Raw genomic sequence first — 26,562 nt, 5'->3', positions numbered from 1 at the left:
GCAGCAATTTGTCAGGATTGGCAGCCGCAAAAAATGTGTTTTAAAGCAGCATAAAACAGAGAGGGATACAGTTTCTCAAACCTGTAGTTACCACTCAATTTCTTAATGAGTACAACAGCTGTATTCCTGCCACAGAGTGACTTCTACTCAACCTTGCCAGCACAACTTTTGTGTCTGAGTTAGAACTGTTTTCTTGCCAGCAAATGTCTTCACAGCCTGTTTATAATATGGCCACACATGCAGTTTAGGTTTGTTTACGTACACTTTAAAAAATGCTATTCCTGAAAAAAAAAAAATAAATAAAATTAAAATCATTCTAAAAGTGCAGCTACAGACTTGCTTCTTGAAATACAGTTCGTGTGCTTTCTCTTTCCATCAGGTTATCAGGGAGATGCTGCATGAAATTCTTTCAGTTGTTGAAGATCTTGTCCCTGAATATTTTAGTTTTTTACTTTGAACTACTAATAGTGATTTATTCTGGACACAGAAGAAAAAAAAAGTATTTGTAGCCTTGCTCATGAGTATTACAAAATGCTGAAAATACTTCTCTATGCTTCAGTAAATACAGTAAAAATATTAACATTTCTTTAAAAAGTCAAGTATATTTTTAATATTTTTAAAAATATGTTATAGTGAGATCTTGCTCTGTAGATACTAAGAATTCCTTATAGAATTTCAGTATATTAATTTGGAAGACTAAATGTTAAACAAGTATTAAATCATGAATTTAGAAAAGTAGTTTATCTGCTAGGTCATAGAAATATTCCAACTAGCTATATCATATGTGTTACTTAGATATTTGCAAATGCTAGACATAATAATAAATGACGACTGCTTTTTCTACCCTTGAGCTATCTGTTTCTCCCATGTTTCTTTGGTTTATTAAGTATTTTAAGTGGCATAGTGTGTATATATGTTCAAAGAAGAACAGCTTCTAACAAACAGATTTGAAATAATGAAGAATAGTGCATGGGAGACATAATTTTCCTCCATGAAATTTGTAATTAACCCCAATTTTTTCTTCATTTTTTAATGCCACTTAAAATTAATTATTTTTTCTCTCTGCTGAAGATGGTACCCCTTAGCAACATCCCCTAATCAAACTAAAGTTAAGTAGGGAACATGAGAGCTTAGTTCATGTTTTTGTCTTAATTGGGATTACTCTGTCTTTCTTTCCTTCTTGGCTATCTTTACTTTTGCAGGAGTTCACCATTTTGGCTGTAAGTAAAGTTCAGTGTCTGAGCTAAATCACAATGTACCTCCCAGCCCTGATGCACCTTCTACTAGTCTCAGTCTTTTCACCTTTGTCCAGGAAGAACCCACAGGTCCTTTCAGCTTCTCTTTGTTTTCTTTGTCACCCACCCTCAGTTCCTTACTGGATGTTTTCTCCTGATCTGTTTAGGATGTTTTCTTTGACTGACTCTGGGAAATGGTGGAGGAAACTTTCAATGTGGTTCTTTTTCTTTCTTTCTTTCTTTTTTTTTTTTCTTTGTACATTAATTTAATCTGTGACAGTAATACTGTTACTGTGGCACTGGACATTCAGTGAAAAGAATGCCATGTCATGTAAGCAAGTATTAAACTTCAAATGCTTCTATAACTTATACCTACTCCTTCCTCTTTTCCCTTGCTCTTATCCTTGGCCTAATGGATGCAGTTTTGATAATGTAGCGAGATTTTCTGTTGTGCTTGATCTAACCATGTGGTTGTGAGGTATGAGTAAAACATGGTTCTGTCAAGCACCATGGAACGTCACGCAGCTTTCTACAGCATGGCATGCTGCTGAGGCTTAAGTCAGGATCACACATTTTTTAAAAATTAAAGCTGAAGATAAGACTTTCAATCTTATGTGTTTGAGATGATGTGGAGGGCTGGGACAATAAAAAAAATCACAGAGGTTAATGAAGTCCAGTCAACAATACAAATTTGTAACATGAGAAAGAGAAAAGGTGGCATTTATTCTTGATACTGTGAACGAAAATAAATTCTAAAAGAATCAGTGGCATTTGTGTGATTAGCTATAAACAAGGCTAGATTGGCTGACAACACAATCAGCAGAAAGTACAGCTGTGAAAAGCTCAAGTTATGTTATCCTGTTATGTGAAATTGGTCACGGTTTCTTTTTCCAGCATATCTTAAGCCCCTATACTTAACCCTCTCTTGAAGCCCCTGTGTCTGTTCAGTATCACAAAGTTTATCATACACTTCCCAAGTTGCCCACCCATTATCTGCATTGCAGACATCTTTTCAACCTTCTCACAAGAAACAAATCTCCTACTTTATTGACTCAGTATTTGTATTTTGACTTGACTCTTCCACAGGCACTGAAGATTACAGATCCAAATTAAGTGGAGACTGCTTTGCAGATTTGGCTTGCCCTGAGAAATGTCGCTGTGAAGGGACCACAGTGGACTGCTCCAATCAGAAACTCAACAAAATACCTGATCACATCCCCCAGTACACAGCAGAGTTGTAAGTTGAACCCATAATAAAGCATTATTTGCTTAAGGAAAGGCCATCTAAAATTTTCAAATATGAAACCACAGCTTTACTTTTCTGAATAACAAAAGTTAACCTCTGTGTTGAATTTCAAAGGGCTAGATGTTAATAAAAATGAGTTATGCACCATTTCTGTACCATTAAGCCTTAAAAATTATGATAAGGTAACTATTCTACAGTGCCATTTTCCAGTACACAAACTACCCACTTGGAATTTTTGGAAAGGTGGTGGGATTTATTATACTTTTTATTTTAACTACAATGTCAAGTAGGACATCCAGCAACCAGGGTTCCGTCTTAAAAAGCACTACCTAAGTGTTAAATAAAACAGAGCTGACTCTTGTTATGCAAAGCTCACATTATGTGTCAGGCAGGAGACCAGAGGAAGATAAACCAGACAAGACAGAGTTGGGTTAAGATGAGATAATAATATAATGAACAGAGATGAGCAGAAAAGATGTCACAGATTATTACTTGCTTAACAAGTGCCATATGGGAATGATCTGTAGGCATTACAACTGAAGTAGTATTCAAGGAGGGATTCAAAAATAAAATTAAGACAGCTTTACAAGCTTTTCCCATGAGCAAAGCACAGTGAAGGGAATGCAGAGAGATGCTTGAAGAATCAACAGAAAGGCAGGAGATGAAAGTGGCCATCACTGGCAGAGCAAAAAAAGGAGGAAATAGCTGTTTTTCTTGTAAGATTTAATGTAAAGAAGAAGGCAGAATGTTAAGGTGCAAAAGATGTACTTTGATTTGATGTAGTAGGGGGGGGACAGAGAGATGGAGACAGAAGTGCTATGATCAAGTTGTGACCCACAAGGGTGAGATGAGAAACAGTATGGCAAATATCTTCAAAGACAGTCTGCAGCTGGCATCAAAGCAACTGTACAGCAATGAATAATGAGACCGTGGTTAGGGATTTTGAATGTCTGGATGGGAAAAGGAATTTGAAGTTGAAATAATGAATAAATAGAGATGGAGATTTTTGTCTGACTGAGCTGGGAGAAGGAGTTGAACTCGGTGATGTTATAATTACAAATCTGAGTGGCAATTCTGATTGTACCTAGAATGATAGCAGATTCAAGAGAAAAAATGGCATATGTGGTAGAACCGAACTGTAGTTTTTGGCCACATTTAAACTGTTGATTTCACTGTAAAGTTCAAAAGAAGACAAAAATACTCATCAAAATTATGTAACGTGCTATAATATTTTGACATTTTATTCTTCAATTCAAGAATAAAAACTGATGAAATGGGTATCAGGTCAGACTGTAGGAGGAGTACATAAAGTAATGGATGTAAAAATTATAGTTACTGAACCAAGAGATGAGAGTTGGAGTTGCTGAAGTGACAGGCATGCATTGTCTTGATTCTTAACAGGATTCCCATTTAATTCTCTCTGCTATGAAGAAATAATACCCTTAATTTAGTGTTTTAGTCGTTGGTTTTCCTATTCATTTATTTACACGTGGAAGATAAACTTTGGAGTGTTTTATTTCTATAATTATGATCCATATATATTAAATTCAGAAGAAACAATGAAATCATCAAGCCTCATCTGCTGTATATCCTAAGCTCTCTAATTTCAGGCAACAACAACAACAAAAAAATATGTTTAACTAAAAGATAATTCATGTCCGGTTACAGCACTTCTTTCAAAGAAGCATCCAGTCTTGTTTAAAGGTATCAGAGGATAAAAATGTACCATCTCCCTGAGAATGTTACAGAAGTTAATCAACTCCCTTCATCTATGTTAAAATCTTTTAAAATGAAAACATTACTTTCAGTTGGAATCTGCCTCTCTTCAATTTCCATCATTGCTCCTTTTATATTTTTTGCTGAAAAAGAGCTCTTTTCTATCCAGTACTTCATCGAAGTAAGATGGTCTTCAACTTTAACAGTCACTTCTCAACCTTCTTCTTGATAAGCTGTAGAGATTGTTCTTCAAGTCTTTTGATGCAAGAAAATTTTCAACAGTCTTGAAAGTATTTTAGAGGGGTAGTGAGATTATTTCTGCATTTTTAAACTTCTTCTAAAAATCCAATTACCATAGCTAAAGATATTCTTCTGGTATTTGACTCACTGATGAAACACATCTCTTCCCCTAATTTCCTCTTCTTATTCTTTGTCTTTTATACATTGATTTTGTTGCTCTGCTTGGGACTTCAGTCTAGTTCTAGGGTCACTCTGTGATTTCCAGCTCACTTACTGACATATATGAAAAGAACAGCTAGTTAACCTTTCTTTTCTTTTACTGACCAAATTTGTGAGAAAGATACTTGTGACATTAATTCTTCTCTAACGGAGAGGACAAAGGCTAGACTATTTTCTGCAGGGTATTGTTTAGAGCTGATACTCTTGGAGCTTGGAAACAAAGATCTAAAGCAAGGAAATGTCAAGATTTCTTTAGATTTCTCTGGCAAACATTTATTTTTTCTCAAATATATTGTCTGGAGATCTCCAGTCTCTGGAGATCTCTGAAGTCCAGGCTTCTTTCCATCCCTTATCCCAGAAGGTTTAGAAAGTAACAAGAATCCTGGAACCTCTAAGACAACATGGCTTTCAATCAGTAGAAGATAACATAAGGAACAAAATAAATATTTTCTTAGCCTGATATAAGAAAACATCTTCATTGGCAGCATCAAAATATATGGTATGGAACATGCAATTTAATGGACTAAAGATGACAAACTACTTTTATCTGTCATTCTAGAGATGATGTAGTGAAAAATATTGCTCTAGTCTACAGCTCAGGAAAATTTGTGATGCTTCTTTTAAATCTGTTTTTAGAATATTATCTTGAAAATAATTTCTTTCTGTACTCACATCAAATGGCAAACTTTGGTGTTTCAGCTCAACAAATTGCAAGGAACAACAGGAAAGTTTTCTGAAAAGGAGTTTAAAGGTGTTTTTTTTTTTTTTTTCCTCATCACAGTTTCTCCTACCTGCTTATTTGGCCATATAAACTGGCTAGAGTATTGATTATATAGATTACAACAGTAAAAAAAAAACCACCATATCAAAAAGCTGTATCTTCAAACTAGTTTATTGTTAAAAAATAATAATAATAATAATAATACAGTTCAAGACAGATACTTGACTGTAAAAGGTGAAAAAATGTTTAAACAAGTCAAGTGCTAACCATTTCTATTTTGTTGCTTGCTCATAGTCTTCCAGAAAGCCTGCCTAATCTGCCACTGAAGTATTTGAGATAAAGTACAAGTCTGTAAATGAGTCCCAGAAATAAACTATTTTTCAGGCAGCATACTAATATATGAGAAAAGAAGCATTTGATAAATTACTCAAGCCGGAGTCTCCAGGAGAAATTCTAAATAAAAGTAATTTTAGTCCTATATGCTCATTTTTTAAAAAATCATTGTACAATATCTGATGAAACACCAGATCCTAACAAGATAATACTTCATGGTTTGAAGCCTACAGAATATCAATGCAGTACATAGCCTTCCAAGAAGACTTAACTATTGTACCAAAATCTTGTCTATTGTGTTAACAAAACAGTGAAAAGCATCAAATGAAACTGAAAGCCAGAACATTTAGACATCATCATCAAATGCTTTTTCGTTTGCTTTTCTGTTTGGAGAATGGCATTTCAGTACTTTTCTTTGAATAAAACACATACAAGTATTTTTAAGATCATTTTCATGATCTGGTGATTGGCAGGTAGCAACTGTCATTATTACCTTTATCAGTAGAGCAATGGGCTCCAGAAAGAAAGATACCACCACATGTGGTAGTTTTCCAATAATCTGTGATAATTTTGATTCCTGGGTATGCAGTATCACTTACCGCAATAATACAATGAAATCTTCTTGCACAAGTATTTAATAATTCCATATCCAAAGCCAGCAATCTCTAGCCATAGAAATGCCATGTGATCCATGTGGTCATTTTTCTGACCACAAACACAGTTTGTAACTCTTGATGTCCCTTTTTTGTGGATCTATCATCAGTGATGATGCATGTGTTGTGGTATCACCATAGGCACAAAGTCTGAGAGAAGATATGATTTGTGTTACAGTTTTAACCGAAGACAATACAGTGATTCAACCGATGCTTCTTTTCCATTATAGGAAAGCATAGAGAGACTTCTCAAATACTCGGAATCTTCAATATACATGGGCAATTCTTAAAATTGCTCTCTAATATCAAAAGTAGACTAACACTAGTTTAAATAAAATAAAAATTCAAATCCTACATATTACATTTGGTAGGACTAATTAGCAGCACAAATATAAGATTGAGGAATAAGTAGGCAGTAGTTCAAGAAAAAAGGCTGTTGTGATGTCATCATACACATTAAAGATGACTGAGTGCCACTTGGCACTGCTACGCATTTCATGTGGAGATGTATGTGTAGGAGTGTAGTAAGTTATATGAGGTAATTGTTTTGCAGTACATAACAGTAGTAAAATATTATCTGGAATGCTGTGTTACAGACTTCAGTTTTCACAGTGGATATGGATCACGTGGAAAAAAAAAATAAAGGAGTAAAAGAAAAAAAGAAGACTTATGAGGGAAAAGCTTGAGAGGTTGGCCCATGTGAACCTCATGAAGTTCAACAAGGCCAAGTGCAAGGACCTGCATCTAGGCCAGGGCAATCCCAAGCACAGATACAGGCTGGGCAGAGAATGGATTGAGAACAGCCCCGAGGAGAGGGACCTGGGGATGTTCGTTGATGAGAAACCAACGTAAGTCAGCAATGTGCACTTGCAGCCCAGAAAGCCAACCATATCCTGGGCTGCATCAAAAGCAGCATGGCCAGCAGGTTGAGGGAGGTGATTCTCCCCCTCAACTCTGTTCTCATAAGTACCCACCTGGAATGCCGTGTTCAGCTCTGGGGACCCCAGCACAAGAAGGACATGAACCTTTTGGAGTTGAGTCCAGAGGAGGGCCACAAGGATGATCAGAGGACTGGAGCACCTCTCTTATGAAGGCAGGCTGAGGAAGTTGGGGTTGTTCAGCCTGGAGAAGAGAAGGCTCTGGGGAGACCTTAGAGCAGCCTAGATGGGGCCTGTGGGAAAGCTGGGGAGGGACTCTTTGTCGGGGATTGGAGTGATAGGACAAAGGGGAATGGCTTTAAACTAAAAGAGGGTAGATTCAGATTAGATATTAGGAAGAAATTCTTTACTATGAGAGTGGTGAGGCACTGGAACAGGTTGCCCAGAGAAACTGTGGACGCCCCATCCCTGGCAGTGTTCAAGGCCAGGTTGGATGGGGCTTTGAGCAACCTGGTCTAGTGGGAGGTGTCCCTGCCCACGGTAGAGGGGGGCTGGAATTAGATGGTCTTTAACATGTCCCTTCCAACTCAAACCACTCTATGGTCTATGAAAAATGAAAGGATTGAATGCATTTGTGTGAAAGAAACTTTAGGGACAGATATACTAACTTATTTTTAATATGGAAAAGTTTGTTGGAAATAAGAAGAAATTGCCTTTTTCTAGTGGGGTTAGAATAATTTGCAGTAGAGTACAGCAAGGAAGAATTCTTAGAATTAATAGATGTCTTCACAAGCAAGTCATTCTATCAGATGATATAGCACTTGAAAATTATTTGAAAATGTCAGCTTTTATAGAACGTTTGTTGTTTCTGTTGTTTCTGTTGTTCGTTGTTTCACAGGAAAAAAAAAAAGGCAATTTACAATGATGATTTTGCTTTGTTAATTGCTGCTGTGCAAGGATTTATTTGATATGGTCCCAATATCACATTAATTCATCCAGCTGATTTTCAGAACTGGTAACCTTTTTTTAAATTCATATCTGTTGTACTTCAGTATAGTATACAAAAGTTCTATGTATATCCAAAACCGTCTTCCTGTCTTCTCTCAGTTTGGTTCTGTGCCGAAACTATTGTACTGCCATACCTTCAGATTTACAACCTCAATTTCCCTTTTGGCTATCACTGAATGTGAGCAGGAAGGAAGGATGAACAAGCAGCTTTCTCCTGTTTTCTAAGTTGTTTTTATTATTATTATTATTATCTTTTCTTGCAATAAGGTAATTCTGAAAAGCATTCTGGTTTAAGAATTATGCTAAATTCCATTTCACAGTGATTTTTTTCAGTCATCTGTTTTCCTTCCTATTTAAGATCTCTAAATAACAGCTAGAAAAACATGCTTCCTTAATAAAAACACTCCATTAAAACATATAGTGTCCAAGACTTATAATTTTCATTTTCTTTTCAAGAGAGGAAATAGAGGACACTGGGTCAGGGCACATATTTTTTGAAATATAGATGGTCCCCTAACCCAGCAGCCACTAAAGGTACACTATACTAGAACAACCTTGATACCTGGGCAGGAAAGATAAAAATCCATATAATCTTTCAGGCTAGTGTCTGTTGCTCATAGTATAGCCTCTTGTTACAAAGCAACACTTAATGATTTCTTGCACAATTTCTGTGTTCGGTTTAGTGGTCAGAAGATAAACCATGGTCAGAGAAGTGTTTTTAAATTCTTCGGAAGACCTATGCACTGTGTTTCAGTCTGTATTCCAGAGAAGCAATGAGCATACAGTAATTATTTCCTTCTTGTAAATAGTGTACTGTGAGCACCTCCAGATGTTTGGCAGACCCCACCTGACATCCTTTAAAGAACAGTAAACTAGTCTTCAGTGGCTTATATGTATTTCTTAAATATTTTTATTTATAAATTGCCATGGAACCCTTCCCTAGCTATATTTTTGTTTTTCTGCCCTTAAAAGGAAAATTAAAAACATCTTAGATTTCTCTGCAGTTTTAGTTTATGGTACTTTGTGATCTGTTTTTGATTCCATATGTCTTATGTATTTCTAATTTTAACTAATGAGAATGTCTCATTAATGTCATTCATGGAAATTATCGGAATTAGAAATGTCAGTATATACTGAATTGTTCTTTAGCTACCAGTTGAATACCAGCTATTCAGTTAAACCATTCTGAAGAGCTCCCTTAGTGTGGAACATTCTCTACCAATGGCTGAATATTTTTTTCTGAAATTGATGTCATTTCTTGTAGGCGACTCAATAACAATGAATTTTCAGTCCTGGAAGCTACTGGAATCTTTAAGAAGCTTCCTCAACTGCGTAAAATGTAAGTGCAACTTCATTGACCTTGTCTATTCAGATAGCATGTTAACTACCTGCTATGTTTCCTTTGATAGTTTTCATCTGTGAAAGACTCTGTTATGTTCTAATCAAAAATCAAGAATGGGTTTAAATGAATCACTGAGGTAGATCAGAGATGGCAGTTCTTCTCTATGGGACTAGACATTCCCAGTAACAACTTCTCATGGTATAGCTCCAGCGCCTTCACTGCGTTGTCCAGCCAGGTGGTCTGTTATGCAGCCACAGCAGGGAGCTGAGCATAAGCTGCTCAAAAAAGGTTCTAGTAATCTTTTGTAACTTCCTGTACTACTCCCTAACCAGGCAGTTTTGCCTCTTTCAGCACATTCAAGACATGCGTTTTATTCGGTGCTTCATTAAACTGTCATTAGAAGAGGGGAATATCAAAATTATATGACTGAGAAAAAAAAATGGTTTGATCCATGTAAATCCATGTCCACAGCTGATGTTCCAAGATTTGTCTATAATCTTACCAGTTGCAGATATTATTAACAAGAAACCTATGAAAAGTTTTTCTTTCACTTTAGGTATATGGCAGCCATTCAAGAGCATATCATTTAGTTACTTAGTGACTCTGTGCTCAATCTTTTCAGGATTAAATCCAAGCATAAATAGTAAATGAAGAAAGGTGTGAGCTAAAACAGATTAATGAAAATGATGCACTGCTTTTCTGAATGTAGTCACCCAGTTACTACCACTTGTAAAAATTCACTCTATGCTACTAGTGACTAAAATTTCAAGAGGAGCCAACTACTAATAAGTAGTTAACTACTTATTAGCCTTATCCACATCCTGTCTGGCAGATATCATGATCATAATCAGTTAAATACTTATCGCTGATTTTTGAGGTAGAAGACCAAAGATTTAAAAAATTTTGCTTTTGACTTATCCAATTAAGTATACCTTGGCAATTTGGGTCTGCGCTGAGATACTTAGAGAAAGAATGCAGGAATACATGGCTCAGCAGTGTGTTGTACAGTAGATACCCAGTTTTCTTCATTCCTCAAGCATCTCAGAATAGCACTTTTTAGAGCTACAACATGCCTTTGAAATAAATAAAATACTTGAAGTAGCATACAAATACACACACACACATCAGTTCTTCGTATTTAAGAAAAACAGAGAAAAGAGAATATATTGCCAGTAATTATGTATCAAGCTATAAAGCTAGGTTAATAAACATTTCATATCATCTAAAGCTAGTTTGTCTGCTGCTTTTTAGTTGAGGAGAAGGTGTTAAAGACAAAAGAAAAAAAGTAAAAATATTAATCAGTCTTAGTGCAGCTGTCTGCTGGAACCCCGAAGAGCTTTGAATTGTATAATTGAGGAAGAAAAAAATTGGGAAAATTTTACTGCAAAGTTAACATTTTTAACATTAGTGTTCCATAACTTCCTAATATAGTTATTGATTGTTAAAACATTCTTCAATTTAGAGACTGGTTAAGCTTGACTGGAAAGCAGTGAGATGGCGATGTTACATAGACTATAGCATGAGTGAATTCTGTATTTGCGTTGAGCTCGTATTTCTTCTGGAGGTTCAAATATGTGCAAAGGTCGTTCTGCACAAATGACACTGAAAAATTGAGGCCTAAATGTTTAATTGATTTGATGGTTCATCAGCAATAAAGCACGTGTATGCACTGCATCATTGATTAGTTATGCAACATTAATCCTTAAAATATCACTTTAAATGTCCCTTAAAATGTAAAGTAGGTGAAGTAATATCCATGCTACGCCAAGAACAAGTAAGATTTTAGGAAACCAAGGGTTTGACATGCACAAGTCAGTTGAGATGAGAAATAATGTATTTCTTGCTTCCAGTCTTGTGCAGCACCTTACAGGAGACTGAACACTGTGAAACTAAATGACAGTGATGATCATATTCTTCATCACAGGCAAGGTGTATGTAAAATTACAGCTAGTCAGCACTCAGACAAAGCCACAGCTCCTTCTTTTCCATGTCTTAGATAATGGCACCCGTTCATACTGGCAAGCATGAGACTTTTTATTCTAATAAATGTTTCTTGATGTGAACAATTAAAATGCTGTTCAAAAAGGTGCATCAAATAATGTTTGTTTTTCTTTCCAACATCATTAATTAGATTAAGTAAAAAGTTTTTAGCTTCACTGTATTTTAGATTTCTCAGAACATTCTTAAGAGCTTTGTAAAAATCCCTGGTGTATTATAACACTGTTTAGTGTGTAGATACATTCTTAACTGTTCTCAACAAGATAGAAGTATAAATAGATTTACTTGGAAAAGAGAAAAAAAAAAAGAAGGAGGCAAGAATACAATTAAAAGTCTTTAAGAAAATGTGTGTTGTTGAGTGTGCATGCTTATGGTATATATGGTACACATACTTTCCATTTGGGATGTAATTTTCATATTTAAACTAAAACCCACAAACACTAAATATTTTGGCAGTATTATAGGACATTTTCCCACATTTTTGATCTGCTTTGCATGCAAATTGCAGATAAATGAACTCTTGCTTATAAACCCTTCTTTTTTTTTTACTAATGTCAGAAATGATTAACATTTCATTTACTGTTTACATTCACACATTTCATTTACATATGTTGCTGTTTATACTGTTTTCTTATGTCTACTGAGATGAAATAAAGAAATCAGAGTAGTTAGTTGTGCTAGTACTCATACAGTACCGCTTTGTTATTCATTTGTCTAATAATGCTACAAGGATTGGAGACAAAATATATATATATATATATACACTCATTGACAAGATTCAGATTTTTTTTTATGAAAGTATGTTTTTGTGTGGCAGCAGCATGTACTCGGTAATTGCAAACAATTTCCAAATTTTGCTTTAAAAATCTTCACTTTTGTAGTTTAGCAAGGCATTGACTTTTGCTTTTTCTTGTTCAAAGTTAAACAATATATTTGTTGCTTTTACTCAGTAGCTCAATTATCTTGAAATCTATGCAGCCTGCAACATTTAACAGTCCATTTATGGTACGTAAAAACAAACAAACATGCTTTTCTCTGCTTCTGTTACTGTGTAATAGAAACCTGAGCAATAACAAGATTACAGATATCGAAGAAGGAGCATTTGATGGAGCCTCTGGTGTGAATGAACTATTGCTCACTAGCAATCGCTTGGAAAGTGTTCGAGACAAAATGTTCAAAGGACTGGAAAGTCTTAAAACACTGTAAGTGTAATTGTTTGAGTGTCCTTATCCTTCCTTTCTGCCAGGTATTTTTTTAAGTAATACTCTATCTGTCCTGAAAACTTTGATTTTGGATTAGCTATACTCAAGCATATCTTAGTTTTTGTCCCTATTTTACACAAAGCTTATAATAGAGAGTATAAGCATTCATTAATTATTAAGAATTGATATAGCGTAGCTGAAGTTCTCATTGTGGTTATTAGACTACAAAGATTATGTGTCTTCTTAAATGAGGAAGCAGTTGAGAATGGCTAAATATACAACTGTAGAAACGGAAATGGGAATAATCATCTGCTTGAAACTAACAGAATTTTGCATGGAAATTATACATTTTACGTAATGGACTCTGAGTCAATCCAGCTCAACCATTATTGGATATTTTGCTAGAGGAAAAAATGATTCTGGTGGATATTGAAATATGGGAAATGATTCTCTCCTAACTAATTTTAATGTAATTTCAACAGTGAAGGGAAGAGTAAAAGCACTGTAGCTTGAACTCATTTCATTCTTTCCACGAAGGCAGTTTAGCTCTTTCCATTCAAAATATATATATATATATATATATATATATATATAAAAATGTTTATACTATTCACAGCTTCTTGGCTTTCTTCGGGAGTCAGTCCTTCTGATCAGCAGACCAGAGCCAAGACGGTCTTTGGGGCTTCAGCTGTCCAAAGACATTAGGCATTCTTAATAAATCAGACCTCTCATTTCTAACTTTTCATTTAAAGCTGCTAAAATTGTATCAAGCAGTTAGACAGGAGTGTGGGAAAAAAATATTCATTTGTTGAAGGACAGGTAGAAAAACAGTAAGCTTTAAAGCTCCTGTGGTTTACTAACAGATGCATGAGATTTTAAAATAGGTGTTTCTTGCTTAATGTTCTGAAATTTTTATTAAGTAGTAGAGTCATGCTAAGAAGGAATCTGGGTAGCCTAATTTCATTCATTTGAAAGACTTGAGAATGTAGTGGAAGTGCTTTCTATCTTTTATCCTAAGAAAATTCAGGTCAGAAGAGACCATGGGAGGTCAGCCTTCTTCTCAATATAAATAGCAGTTCTGGACTCATTTAAGCTCAGGAACATGAAGTGGGAAGTAGGGACTGCTACGTGTATCTGATTTGGAGAATTTTAGTCAGTTTAATTTTGTTGTCAATTACTGACTCTGTTATGGGAAAAAAAAAAAAAATCACTTGGGGAAATCACCTCTTGCCTCTGTGAAACCCACTCACCTTTTTGTTCTCCAGTGCCCTCCAACACGCTACACTCAGTTCCCTTGGTGTCACCGTGGTTCCTCGAGCAGTAGCAGTCCCTCCAGTCGCACCTCTTGGCCTCTGCTCGGGCAGCGGTTCAGCTCCAGCCCCTGCTCAGACCACCACTTTGGCTTGAGCCCCTGCCTGGGGAGCTGCTCCTTTGGCTATGGCTCCCGTCCAGCAGCTGCTCGGCTCCTCTCCCTCCTCCTGCTCAGGGTGGTCCCTACTTTCCATCTCTTCTCTCCTCCTGCACTGGCCTTGCTGCTCCTTTTTGCCCCTACATTTGCTGCTCTTTCTTAAATTCAGAGGTGCTCTAGACTCATTTGATGGGTTAAGAGGCACCACAAATTCCTCGGAATGGTCTGGTTTTGGCATGCAGGGCCCTTGCAGTGGTGGCTGGGGCTAGCCATGGGGCAGCCCCAGGCCTCTCCTCACAGAGGCCATCCCTTCACATTTATACCTAGTAGAAATGAAGCATTTGCAGGTACAGTTTTTTAATGCTAACTTCTTTGATTGCCAAAGCGCACAGAGGAAATGTCAGCTAGCCCATGTTGTTTATATTTCAGTAATAGAGCAGTAATAACACAAAATATTATTGAGTGCTTTGACTGTCCCTAAGCTGAGAAATGCTGAGCCTTATTTTCTCAGGATGCTGAGGAGCAACCGTGTGAGCTGTGTGGGGAACGACAGTTTCACAGGCCTGAGCTCCGTCCGCCTGCTCTCACTGTACGACAACCAGATCACCACCGTGGCACCGGGCTCCTTCGACACCCTGCATTCACTCTCTACGTTGTAAGTCACATTCATCTTTTACCAAACACAGATTTAAACCTCTATCAATATTTTGGGGCACTTGTACTAATATTTTACCATATAGTTTCACGATAGGAGCTTATGTCAAGGGAAAATTATGAGTTCCATAATCAAATTTTTCAGAAAAAGTTGTTTCTGGACCATCAAGAAAAGTTTCTGGACCATCAAGAAAAGTATGTTTTCCTGGTGGCCTTTGACACAGCTCTAGACTGGTTTCCAGAAGTGCCTGAGCAAGCATGAAAAATGTCCTGCTATCCACGCTCACAGAAGCCCACTAATTTGAACCAGCATAGAAACCCACATTTGGGCACCCCTCACGCCAACTGCAGATGATCTAATCACCGTGTTGTCTTTCCTTTTGCACTCTGCAGTCTGATCATTATTTTAAATTCAGTGGGACTACTAAAGATATTAATTCATACCTGTTTTATAATAAAGCTTCAGTCTCATTTTCAAAAAAAAAAATAAAGTGTACCTTTTTTTATTTAAATGCAGTGCAATTTAACGGAAGGGAAAATGGGGTGAGAAACTGCCAGTCAGTTTACTGAAGAAATGCTTTCTGTAGGTAGCATCATTCAGGAAAGTACTTAATCCCCTTTTTACATAAAAAGTGACACTTTGCGCCAAGTGACTAATTTGTGCATATTAAGGATGGCATGTTTATAAATAATGGAATTGTCAATATGTTTACGCTGAAGTAAGAAGATGCCAAAAGTACTGAGACTTCTAGAAGTAAATTCATTTTTATAACTGGCATGTAATCAACATAGCTGTCACTTTAGATAGGAAACTTATTCTCTGGAGCAAATAAAAGATGGAAGTCTTGAGATGACAAATTAATGGAATAGCTGTTGTCAGGTTAAAGCTAATAATGTAAAGTAATCAGACTTCATGTCTATATGAAATTATTGTATTATCAGTACAGAGTGGCTTGACAACAAGTCAAGTCTTTGACAGTTTTAAATTATTTCTAAATGAGCTATATCAAGATTTACTACACAGAGCCTAAATTACAGCTTTCATCTATGGTTTGTACATACTATTGTTTGAAGAACTGTATTTAAGCTCAGGTTTTTGAAAATAGAAATAGCATACTTAGAATGAAAAAAAATCTGTCATCAGAAGTGAACTTTCATGTGGTTCTCAGAAACCTCTTGGCCAATCCCTTCAACTGCAACTGCCATCTAGCGTGGCTTGGAGATTGGCTAAGGAAGAAACGCATTGTGACAGGAAATCCTCGCTGTCAAAAGCCTTACTTCCTCAAAGAGATTCCTATCCAGGATGTGGCAATTCAGGATTTCACATGTGATGATGGTAAGAAATTTAATAGTTAAAATTTTATAACTTCAGCTTTTGTATGGATAGTTTCATGATTCCTGTAGATCCCAAAGCAATATTCTTTGAAGTGACAACTGGTATTCTTTAAATCACTTCATCATTGTTTCCTGCTCAGTTTCTATGTCAGTTTAAAAACCTTTCACCCATTTTTGGATGATTAGCAAGCACATGACTGCTGTATATATGTTTTTAAAAGTTTTTCTTGCCTATGTTCCATACTGTAATTATAACTTAAAGATAATATAAAGATTACATACATTGATCAAATGTTGTAGTTCAAATGAGAGTATTTTCAAATGTTGATGCTCGAATCAAGCACTCTTTCAGGCAACTTGATCAAATGCATGCTATTTTTCTCAGTTTGTGACTTCGAGAATGTCAAAATTCCCCTTACCGATTAAAGAAATAATGGTTTCTGTCTTGCATCTCTCTCACATACACTTCCATTTCTTAAATTATTAGTTTGTCAATTTTCAAGGCTGCAACTTTACTTTAAAGGGACTCTGTTTATTTTAAATTATTTGCTAATTTTGAAAATCAGCATATATTTTGCCTTATTATGTTTCATTTTAAGTTATGTTCTTTCTTTAATGATCTTTTTTTTTTCCCAAATAATAACATTTTTATCTAGTAAAACAAAATCACACTAAATAAAACATTACTTGAAATGTAAATTCTTGGAGCAGTGGTTTATAGAGATGAGAATATTTTCCATCCATAGAGATATCATAATGCAAAAATCTCATTTTTGCTTATGGGAATTACACGTGGGACATTATTGCTAATCCTGAAATGTCATTTGCATGGCAAGCTTAGCATCTGTTTGTTTTTATTAACCAGGAAATGATGACAATAGCTGTTCTCCACTGTCCCGCTGTCCTGCGGAATGTACTTGTCTAGACACAGTAGTTCGCTGCAGCAACAAAGGCCTAAAAGCTTTGCCTAAAGGCATCCCAAAAGATGTAACTGAACTGTAAGTGGCACAGTTTTTTCCCTTTCATAAAAACCAATGTCAGATATATAGTGTCAGATTCATCAATGAGGGGAGAAGTGAAGAATTGGCTTCACTTGTTCAGCTGAAATTTATTAATATAACGCTTTGTAGATATAAAGACTTGCAAAGAATCTTGAGAACTCTGAGGTTATGTTTGAATTAGCAATGCTCTCTAAGTCTCAAAACACTTAAAGAACCCTCTGTTGCTGCAAAGCTTTACAAATCTATGTATATAAAATTATAATCACTCTCAGAATTTATAACCCCAACAATGAACTGTCAAGTCACTGAATATGGTCATATTTCAGTGGATTAAATTATAGGCAAAAATGAATTTGATTATTCTGTATTCATTATTCTAATGGGAAGGAATAAAGAAGTTCAACTACAATTCAAAAGCAAAAAGACAGCAGTCTATTAAAGTGTTTGTATATTTTCATAATAAATGTGGGTTTGTGATATTTTATAAAAACTGGTTTTAATAGATATAAAGTGAGATTTTTCATATAGGAAGTCATATAATCTGGAATATTTCATTACTCAAGATTAGTTTTTATATGAGAAAAACGGTACATTCTATGCGAATATATAATTTGGTGCATTTATTTGCATAAAATGGTGTGTTTTATGCAAATATATAATTTGGATATGCAGATGGACAGTAAAGCTGATATAAAAACAAGTTTTGTACCTCATGCATTGTTTGAAGATCATGACTGAATAGATACTTACCAAACTAAATGAGTCAATTTTTATGCATTATCAAGGGGAAAGTATAAACCTAAAAATTGATTTCATTATCTACTTTGAAAAATGGTTGCAAAACTGAAAGGAATAGTTGGAACTTATTGACAAGAAAAAAAGTTTGGTCATATTGTCATCCTGAGTTATAAATCGCAATTGTTTAGTATTAAATTATTAATCCTTCATAATGACTGATTAACATAGTGTTTTTTTAGAAGACATCATAACTGACTTTTAAATCATTATAACAGTTTTATTATTTTAGTATTTGTTATTATATATAAGATTCTGAAATGTCCACCAGTAATTTGGTGCTTAAAAGCATCCAAAAGGAACTGATCATAAATGAAGAGAAATTACTAAGAATTCAAATTAGCATACAGCTATATAAGCCTATAACTTTTTTTTTTTCTAATAGAAGATGACTTAATTAAATATAGTCTGGCATAATAAACACAATTTGACAATGTAAGGGTATCAATGCAATGTAAAATTAAGCATCTGAAGAGAGATGCTTTTGGAAGTGCAAGTGGAACTCTGACTGTGACTGAAAACTCATTTGTGTACAATTTTGTATGCTTTAACTAGTGTCTAAGCATGCAATTTAGCATATTTTTCAAAAGGATAATGGAGGTGGTTCCTGTTAGCAGTTGCATACTGATTGATTATTCTTGTTCATTAGCATGCATAACCCTTCCAAGATGTACCCTTCATTTTATAAAATATCTTAATAGTTGCTTCATTTGAACAAGCAGGAGTTTTTATCAACCAAGTGGATGCTTGTAGTACTTCAGTTCTACTGAAGCTAAAGCAATATATCCTAATTTATCTGTCTGATAAAATAATTTCCTCTGAATACTCATTTCTTCAAAAAGTTTAAATGTTGTGGGTTTTGTTTTGTTTTTTATATTTTAATAATTATGTCCGTGGTTCATTCACCACCATTTATGTAAAGCCATTAACATAAGCAGACATTTTGGATTTGGCAAGCATCCAGAAAGTCAGGATCCAGGAGGAGGGGTAAGGAGGTTGATTAGATGTAGGTTATTTTTTGGCCTGGCAATCCATTAACTGTGTTAAGTAAAAGTTTCCAGAGATGTTGCAGCATACTTAAAGGCATTAAGCTCAAAATTCATCTAAGAATGTCTGTAGCCAAGACTGCTATTAACTCAAGTGTGTTGCAATCATTTGGATTGCTAAAGTATCTTCTTTGTACAGAGATAATGAGGGCGTAGTTTTCAACTTGGGTTCTGGGAGACACAAGTAATACCACCTTAATGCCACCATTGGCAAGTTTAACCCTGTTGAGAAACTAATGGCCTTTTATGTTCCTGCCCCGCACTGCGTGCTCCATATCAAAGAATCGGGTGCATTCAGCAGTTCCTAGAATCTCTAAACTACTTGCCCTGGTTACATGAAGAGCTCCTCCACTTGCGCTTTGTAATGACCGGCTGCACACTGGAAAGCTTTTTAGGCATGACCTGTTAACCTTCCTCTTCCTGTAATTCAGGTTCTGATATGGTTTGATGGCTCTGCACCTGTTAACTAACTCTAAGGATGAGCAAGTTTGTTATTGAGAATTATGAGCATGGAATATGAGCAAGTAATGTAATACAGGCTCTGTAAACCTACAAAGAGGAAGAAAAAAAAATCGAACTTTTCTAGCGAAGGGTAATTGATTGCTGTCTTTAGTCCGTAACATACTGCAGAGGAACAGGCTTGTGATATATCATTCCTGACACAACATGAGAGACACAGGGAAAAATTACGGAAGATGACCTGAATTACAGGCATGACAAATGAATTTGCTCATATTCAGAGCTGATGCCAGCCCATGCTCTTTCTACATTAAAGGACTAAGTCTTAAATTTAAGGTTGTGTTTCTACTTGCAATAGCTCAAAATCCACGCTTAATACAAGTCATATAAGTCAGATATTTGCTTTTCTTTTCACCAATAGGTATGTATAAAATAGAGCAAATAAAGAACTCAGTTTGCAAAGCTCTTAAGAATAACAAAAATTACTATGTAAGGGTTAGCTGTTGATACTATTACTTCATAATATCTGATAGAAGAGTATTTGCATCTTAGGCTACAGATCCTCAGTTGTGTCTCTAAAAAACAGTATTTGTACTCAAGGGTTCTTACAAAATGGGAATATTAGGTATTCATACTAAATTTTCTGTACTGTTGGATTTTAAAATTAGTGCATGGAGATGCTACTGTTGTAATGAAAAAAACAAAACACCTCTATATTTTATTTTTCTATTTTAGTTATTTGGATGGAAATCAGTTTACCCTTGTTCCAAAAGAGCTTTCCAACTACAAGCATTTAACACTTATGTAAGTAGTTTTATATCATCCTTTTCTACCGGTATGGAAACAAAAACAAAAAATCCCCTACTTCATCATATATGTTTTTAGTTGTAAGAAAAAAACATGAAATATATTTTGTATTTTAGTAAATATAATGCCCAAACACATTTTGTGATGGGATCACATCCTACATGTGACATACTTGGTCACATTTTATAAGCTGGGCTATTTCATTGCAGTGATTACACCACAGAGTAAGTAAGTAGTTAACCTGGAAAGAGATGTAATATCTTACAAAATGTGTTAAGGTAATACAGTATTCTGTTATGCAGCTCCATAAAGGCACTGAAATTATTTTATTTATAAAAGAAAGATTCAGTGGTATTCATGTAGGAATAGCACATGCTATGGTTGTAACACTTGAATATAACCCCTTCTGTTTCTCCGATAATATATGGTTTAATGACTGAAGAAGAGAGCTTGTCTAGAGCTCCTTACTATTGCTGACTCACTCTGTGATTTGAGGCAAATCACTACCTGCTCCAAAATTTATTTCATCCACTTCATGAAAGATTTGAATATGATTTCCACACCTTAGAATAGCAAAGTGGGAGAAACAGGAAGACTGTCAATGTAAATGTCTGTAATTCCTTTGTTAGCACCATAAAATTTATACCAGCTGAGGTTGAACTGCATAACATTCTGAAATCACTTGTGGTTTCAGTATAATCAGAAAAAAAGTAACAAAAGTAGGGAGTAAGAAAATTCCTTAAATTTCTTTTTGACTGTTTTTAGAGCTTTGATGCTAAAATTGAAAGTAGTTTGGCATTTAAAAACAAGGTCTTGATTTCCTTTATTTACCTCATGCTAGACAAAAGTGGTCATGGTCACGAATTTAGAAAAGAGATTCTTCCAAAACTTTCATATTTTGCCAATAGCATCAGGAAAAAAAAAAAAAGAAAGAAAAAAAAAAAAGAGAGAGAGAGAAACGTGCAATATTCTCAAATGTATACAGTGTAGGCCTAGGAAGTCTCTGTGAGTTATTCAGGGAAGTTATGCAAGATCTAACTTGAAGCACACATAAAATATAAACTTCAGAATCTCGGTACATACAAGAAGCAAACATAGATTGGACTGCATGCAGTAATAATGTCAGCGGAGGCTGGAAATGTGACTGGAGATTAAATTAATTAGAATAATAGTGACAGGGCTTCCATCACAGAGATTGTACCTACTCCTTTTCTGTTTTTGACAAACGTAGTCAGAAATCGGATAACTAGCTCTTAATCAGAAAATACACATAAACTATTTACCAGACAGCTGTAGTACAATAATTGATAAATTGAACAGTAAATAAAATACAAAGAAGATGAGTATTAACAGTCTCTTCATACCAGACTTGTGGGGGTACATTATTGTCATCTCTTCTGAATGTATCCTCATACTGCTGTTTGGAATTTGAGAATGTTCCTCGGCTGTGTTTCGAAAACAAAAACGCTATGCATAGTTCTGTGGCTGAACTTGGAATCACATATGAGTCTTTTGAGTTCCAACTAATATGGAAAATTTTTATTTCTTTTTTCTCATGTGAATAGATTGCACTGTTATATATGGTTTAGTATGTTTATTATTATGAGTCAATTGTCTTACATGCTTTCATGAAATTTCAAGTGGAGAAATATGTATACTACACTGCTATTCAACAGTACTCTAAGTTAAAATACCAAGGTCCCATCAGAAACAAATGCTTAAACAGATTTAGAATTAAATTTCACCACAAAATACGGTAAACAGCAGTGAAATAACCAGCATAAAATGAAAACTAAAGTACAATATGAGATTAAAGAACAGGCATTATTTAAATTTAGTACAGCTTTTTCAAATCTTCTTTGAAGCTACCATCTTTGAAGCTGCCAGCATACCACTCCAGCTTCCATCATACTTACACTTGAGATTTTATTCATTAGAATATTGAACAAGAAAGATGTTAAGGCTATAAATCTTAGATAGTGTTCTTTATAATAATAGCTCTGGGCTTTGATGTGTTCAGCCTGTAAGTGTTAAGTAGATTACTATATGATACTTACTCAGGTGTCATTAAGGATATGACTAAAATGATTTCAACTTTAAAACATCACTTTTATTTCTATACTTGGGTTCATGTAGGATTGCATTATTAACTCAGTAGCATGATGGACATTGCTGTTGTAAAAGAATGCATCACGCTGCTCTTTCATCTGTGTTGAAATGAAAATGCTCTTCATTGATCAAGCTAAACACTTGCTGGGCTTGTATATGGCATGTGAAAATAAAAATGTTTGCTGCTTTAAATATTGATACCAATTATGATACTACTTCTACTAATAAAAGTAATGTGTCTGTCAGTTTAACTTCCAGTGTTTCAGGACTTGGGCAGTCATTTTAAGGTCTGAATTTCTGAATTTATTTTTTATAGAGATTTAAGTAACAACAGAATCAGCACTCTTTCTAATCAGAGCTTCAGCAACATGACTCAGCTGCTCACCTTGTAAGTTTAAACATGTAACAATGACACTTTGGAAGCATTACAGTTTTATTTGTCTCGGAAAGAAGGGGCATTTTGTTGATATTAAAGCTTGCTTGTTGTGGAGGCTGTAAAATAACTTGTTTCCTAACGACCTATGTGTGCAAAAGCTGTTATGGCCTTGCTCTGCATTCTGTTTACTGAATGCCTGATTTACCTGCTGACAGGATTTTGTATATTTTCAGAATTCTTAGTTACAATCGCCTGAGATGTATCCCTGCACGGACTTTTGATGGGTTGAAATCACTTAGGTTGTTGTAAGTATTATTTTTTAACCATTGTCATTTTCCAGAATTTTTATTTGCATATAGCAGATAGCAAATCTGTGTGAAATTACTGGATTTTAAAATCTATCAAGTATTTGAGAAGTGATAATTACATAGTCTTGAAACTCTTTAGTGTTTTCATTCTGGGAAAGTATACTACAAAATTCTGCACAACATATAATACGACCCTGGACAACATGTATACACAAACCCCTACACTTTATTTTTCTGCTTTTTAATCATGACTGTATCTCTTTTGTGAGTTATATTCTTGCTTGTTATAAGAATTAAAGTCTAACAAAAATGTCATACATAAATTTTCATATATATAAGTATTTTTGCAGCTGTATTTTTAAGATTTTTATTCCAACAATAGATATCTGTCTTTATTGTTTCGTTTAATATGAGAGTATTTCCATCAGGATCAACTATTCAAAACCAATAAAAGATATTTTGATTCCAAGAAAACATTCCACTTTAGCACTAGAAAGACCATAGTTGAAAGGGCAGTGGGAGAAGCAGCAAAATGTGACAAAGGAAAATTAAAAAATGGTCATTCTAGTTTACACCTTCTTTTTGTTACAAAACAAACAAACAACAAAAAAAATTCTGCAGAAATTCTGTCTCAAAAGTCCCCAGTTGAATCTGTAATTTTTGTCTTCATTTGAGTAGCTTCATTGAATAGCTTAGTTGGATTAAATGACTCAAATGTCTCACGAATGGCATTATTTAAGTGTGTTTACATAAACTCAGTCTGTTTTTTTAAGTAAATGTGGATCAAGTCTTAATAATTCTGTATGTGCTAGATATACATGTAAATGAATGAATTTAAATAACAGGACACATTTCCATGGAGGTTTGCTACAGGAGACGGTATTGACACGTAATAAGGTTTTTACTATTAAATAGTAAAAACCTTATTAAAAACATTTATTAAAACCTTATTTAAAACATTTATTTAAAACCTTATTAAAAACCTTTTCTATCAACCTTAGTAATTATATTCATGAACAGTCAATATCTGTATTTTCTGTGCATTGATGGAAGATAAAAAATGCATGAACCAAATTAGCAGGAATTTCAGGGAACTGCTAAAAAAGTCAGAAATAAGACCTCGGCCATACCTAAATCCAGTAAGTACTTTGCAGACACCTTTGACTGACCTTTATTCTTTGAATTAAAAAAAATAAATCATATCAAATGAAAATATAAGGAAAAAAATCAAGTGATGAGTAGGCTGCTGATTAAAGCTCAGGTAAACAAGGCTGGAAACACAGAGGAACTGAAAAATATGAAAAGATGTAAACTTTTTACAAAAGCTGAAATTTCTGAAATTAATTTGCTGAGATTTATATATATATATATTTTGTTTATTTTCTTGTTAAGGTCTTTACATGGCAATGACATTTCTGTTGTTCCTGAAGGAGCTTTTAATGATCTCTCAGCACTATCACATCTGTGAGTATTCAAATGATAAACATAAATGATTTTATGTTGTTTAGCAAATTTCATACAGTTGAACAAAGACAAATGCAAAGGCCTGCTCTGGAACAACCCTAGCAGAGGCTGGGGACAGAACAGAAAGCTAGCAGCTCAGCAGAAAAATCCTGGACCTTCTGCTGGGCAGCAAATTGAATGTCAGGCATGTGCCCTTATGGCAACGAAGGCTGAAGATGATCTCTGCTGAATTAGTAAGCGAGGAGCAAGGTGACTGAGGAGAGTGGTTGCTCACTTCTGCTTGGCCCTAGTAAGGACACATCTGGAATATGTGTTCAGTTTCTCCAGTACAAAGTAGATGTGTATGAAACAGAGCAAGTCCAGGATAGAAGTAGGCAAGGTGGGGAGGGTGCTGTTAGTTGTGAGAAGGTAAAGGAACTGGTTTTATTTAGCCTGGAGAAGGAGATGCCAAGGAGGGACCTAACAGCAGTTTTTAAGCCTTTAAGGGAATTATAGCAATGACAGACAGATTTTTCTCAGAGGTTGCAAAGTGAAAGATGAGAGTCAACAGGCACAAGCCACAATAAGGGAAGTTTCATTGACATAATGAAAAATTTTTCACCTTGAGGGTAGTTTAGCTTTGGAACAGGTTGCCTGGAGAAACAGCAGAATCTCCCTCCCTGGAGATTTTCAGAACTCAGCAGGACACAGCCCTGAGCAGCCCTGCTCTGACTTTGAAGTAAGCCCCACTTTGTTCAGGAGGTGGGACTAGATGACCTCCAAAGAACCCTTCCAGCCTAAATTATTCTATGTTTCTGTGCTGGTGTTTCTTGACGTTAAATGCATGGAATCTGATTTCAGAATATCATCTGAAGCACTATTTCTGTCCTTAATTTTCAATGGAAACTTAGATTAGAGCAAGTTACCTACCTATAAACCTCACTGTGTTTATGTGTATTTATTAAATCTTTTCTTTCATTTAAGGAGTAAGCTGACTAGTGCCTTTAAATGTACCCATTTTTGATGTTTCTGGATAGCTGTGGTTGTTAAAAAAAATAATAATAATAATAAAAAAATCTGCTTCTAATTCAATATTGGACTTTTACATTTAATTTGCCATTTCTCAGAAATTTGATGAGCCCAGTCAAGCTTTAATTCATTGATCAGTAATTCAAATGCTACTATTAGACTACCTCATCTACATTAAAATCAGTAAAGCTTACATAGATTTGATTGTCTTTGCTGTTATTTTTTTCTTAACATTACCAATTATCCTTGCTAACATTCTGATTTTAGCAGAGCCAACTGCTCAGTTCACACTGACATCAGGCTGACATTCATTCTTGTGAATATGGCCTGGACAAATTGTAGGTATTTCTCTTTACATGGGAAGTTTACTATTACACGACCATATTACCAGGTCTGATTTTTTGTTAATGCTCTGACTAAAGCCTGAATGAACGTGTATATGTGTGTGTGTATACAATTTCTTCTGTTCATCTGGAAGCCTGTAACAATAATTAAGAGGGCTTAGTGTGGCAGAAAAGAGTGTGTCTGTAGTAGTTTCTACCACCTTTGCTTTTGCTTGCCAATGATTTTATTCCCTTTCTTGAAGATCCCCTTATCCAAAGTTGTGGAACAATCTGAAAGAAGCTCTATAATTATTTTATTGAAATGAGTATGGGTATGTCTTTATAGGAAAACAAAACAGAGGCTTAAAAACCTTTACAGTAATTAATCCCCAAAATCTCTAGCTAAATTGTTTTTTAATTAAAAAAAACAATCAAATTTATTTAAAGAAAAGGATTTAATTTCACAACAGGGCAGCTCTTATGTAACGGGTAGTGTAGTTTTATTTATGTATACAGCAGAGATCTCTTACAGAATTCTGCACATAGTTGTGAATTCAGTGGGAGATCTTGAAAGAGGAAATAATTAAATCAAATTTGGAAGCTTAGAAACAGATGGTTTGTACCAGCCTGGGAGCCATAAACTGAAAAGGAAAAATATCTGGGTGGAACTTTGTGGGG

At 35.1% G+C, this 26,562-nt stretch overlaps 1 protein-coding gene across 18 annotated transcripts in view; it reads left to right on the top strand.

The window, feature by feature from the left end:
- SLIT2 (slit guidance ligand 2) overlaps positions 1-26,562 on the top strand; it is a 260,326-nt gene that overhangs the window by 190,002 nt on the left and 43,762 nt on the right. For 9 of the 18 annotated variants that reach the window (XM_040555210.1, XM_040555202.1, XM_040555203.1 and 6 more), the window contains 10 exons: positions 2,322-2,472; positions 9,514-9,588; positions 12,648-12,791; positions 14,711-14,854; positions 16,023-16,189; positions 17,054-17,186; positions 20,225-20,293; positions 22,722-22,793; positions 23,015-23,086; positions 24,482-24,553. In XM_040555210.1, the coding sequence (XP_040411144.1) occupies positions 2,322-2,472; positions 9,514-9,588; positions 12,648-12,791; positions 14,711-14,854; positions 16,023-16,189; positions 17,054-17,186; positions 20,225-20,293; positions 22,722-22,793; positions 23,015-23,086; positions 24,482-24,553 (1,099 nt within the window). Of the gene's footprint in view, positions 1-1,202; positions 1,221-2,321; positions 2,473-9,513; positions 9,589-12,647; positions 12,792-14,710; positions 14,855-16,022; positions 16,190-17,053; positions 17,187-20,224; positions 20,294-22,721; positions 22,794-23,014; positions 23,087-24,481; positions 24,554-26,562 lie in introns of all 18 variants that reach the window. The other 9 variants (XM_040555205.1, XM_040555198.1, XM_040555213.1 and 6 more) reach the window with 2 other exon arrangements.

The sequence above is a fragment of the Cygnus olor genome, chromosome 4 (genome assembly GCF_009769625.2).
Source record: "Cygnus olor isolate bCygOlo1 chromosome 4, bCygOlo1.pri.v2, whole genome shotgun sequence".
In the NCBI taxonomy this organism is placed as follows: Eukaryota; Metazoa; Chordata; class Aves; order Anseriformes; family Anatidae; genus Cygnus; species Cygnus olor.
This window is presented reverse-complemented; position numbering and strand designations above follow the sequence as displayed.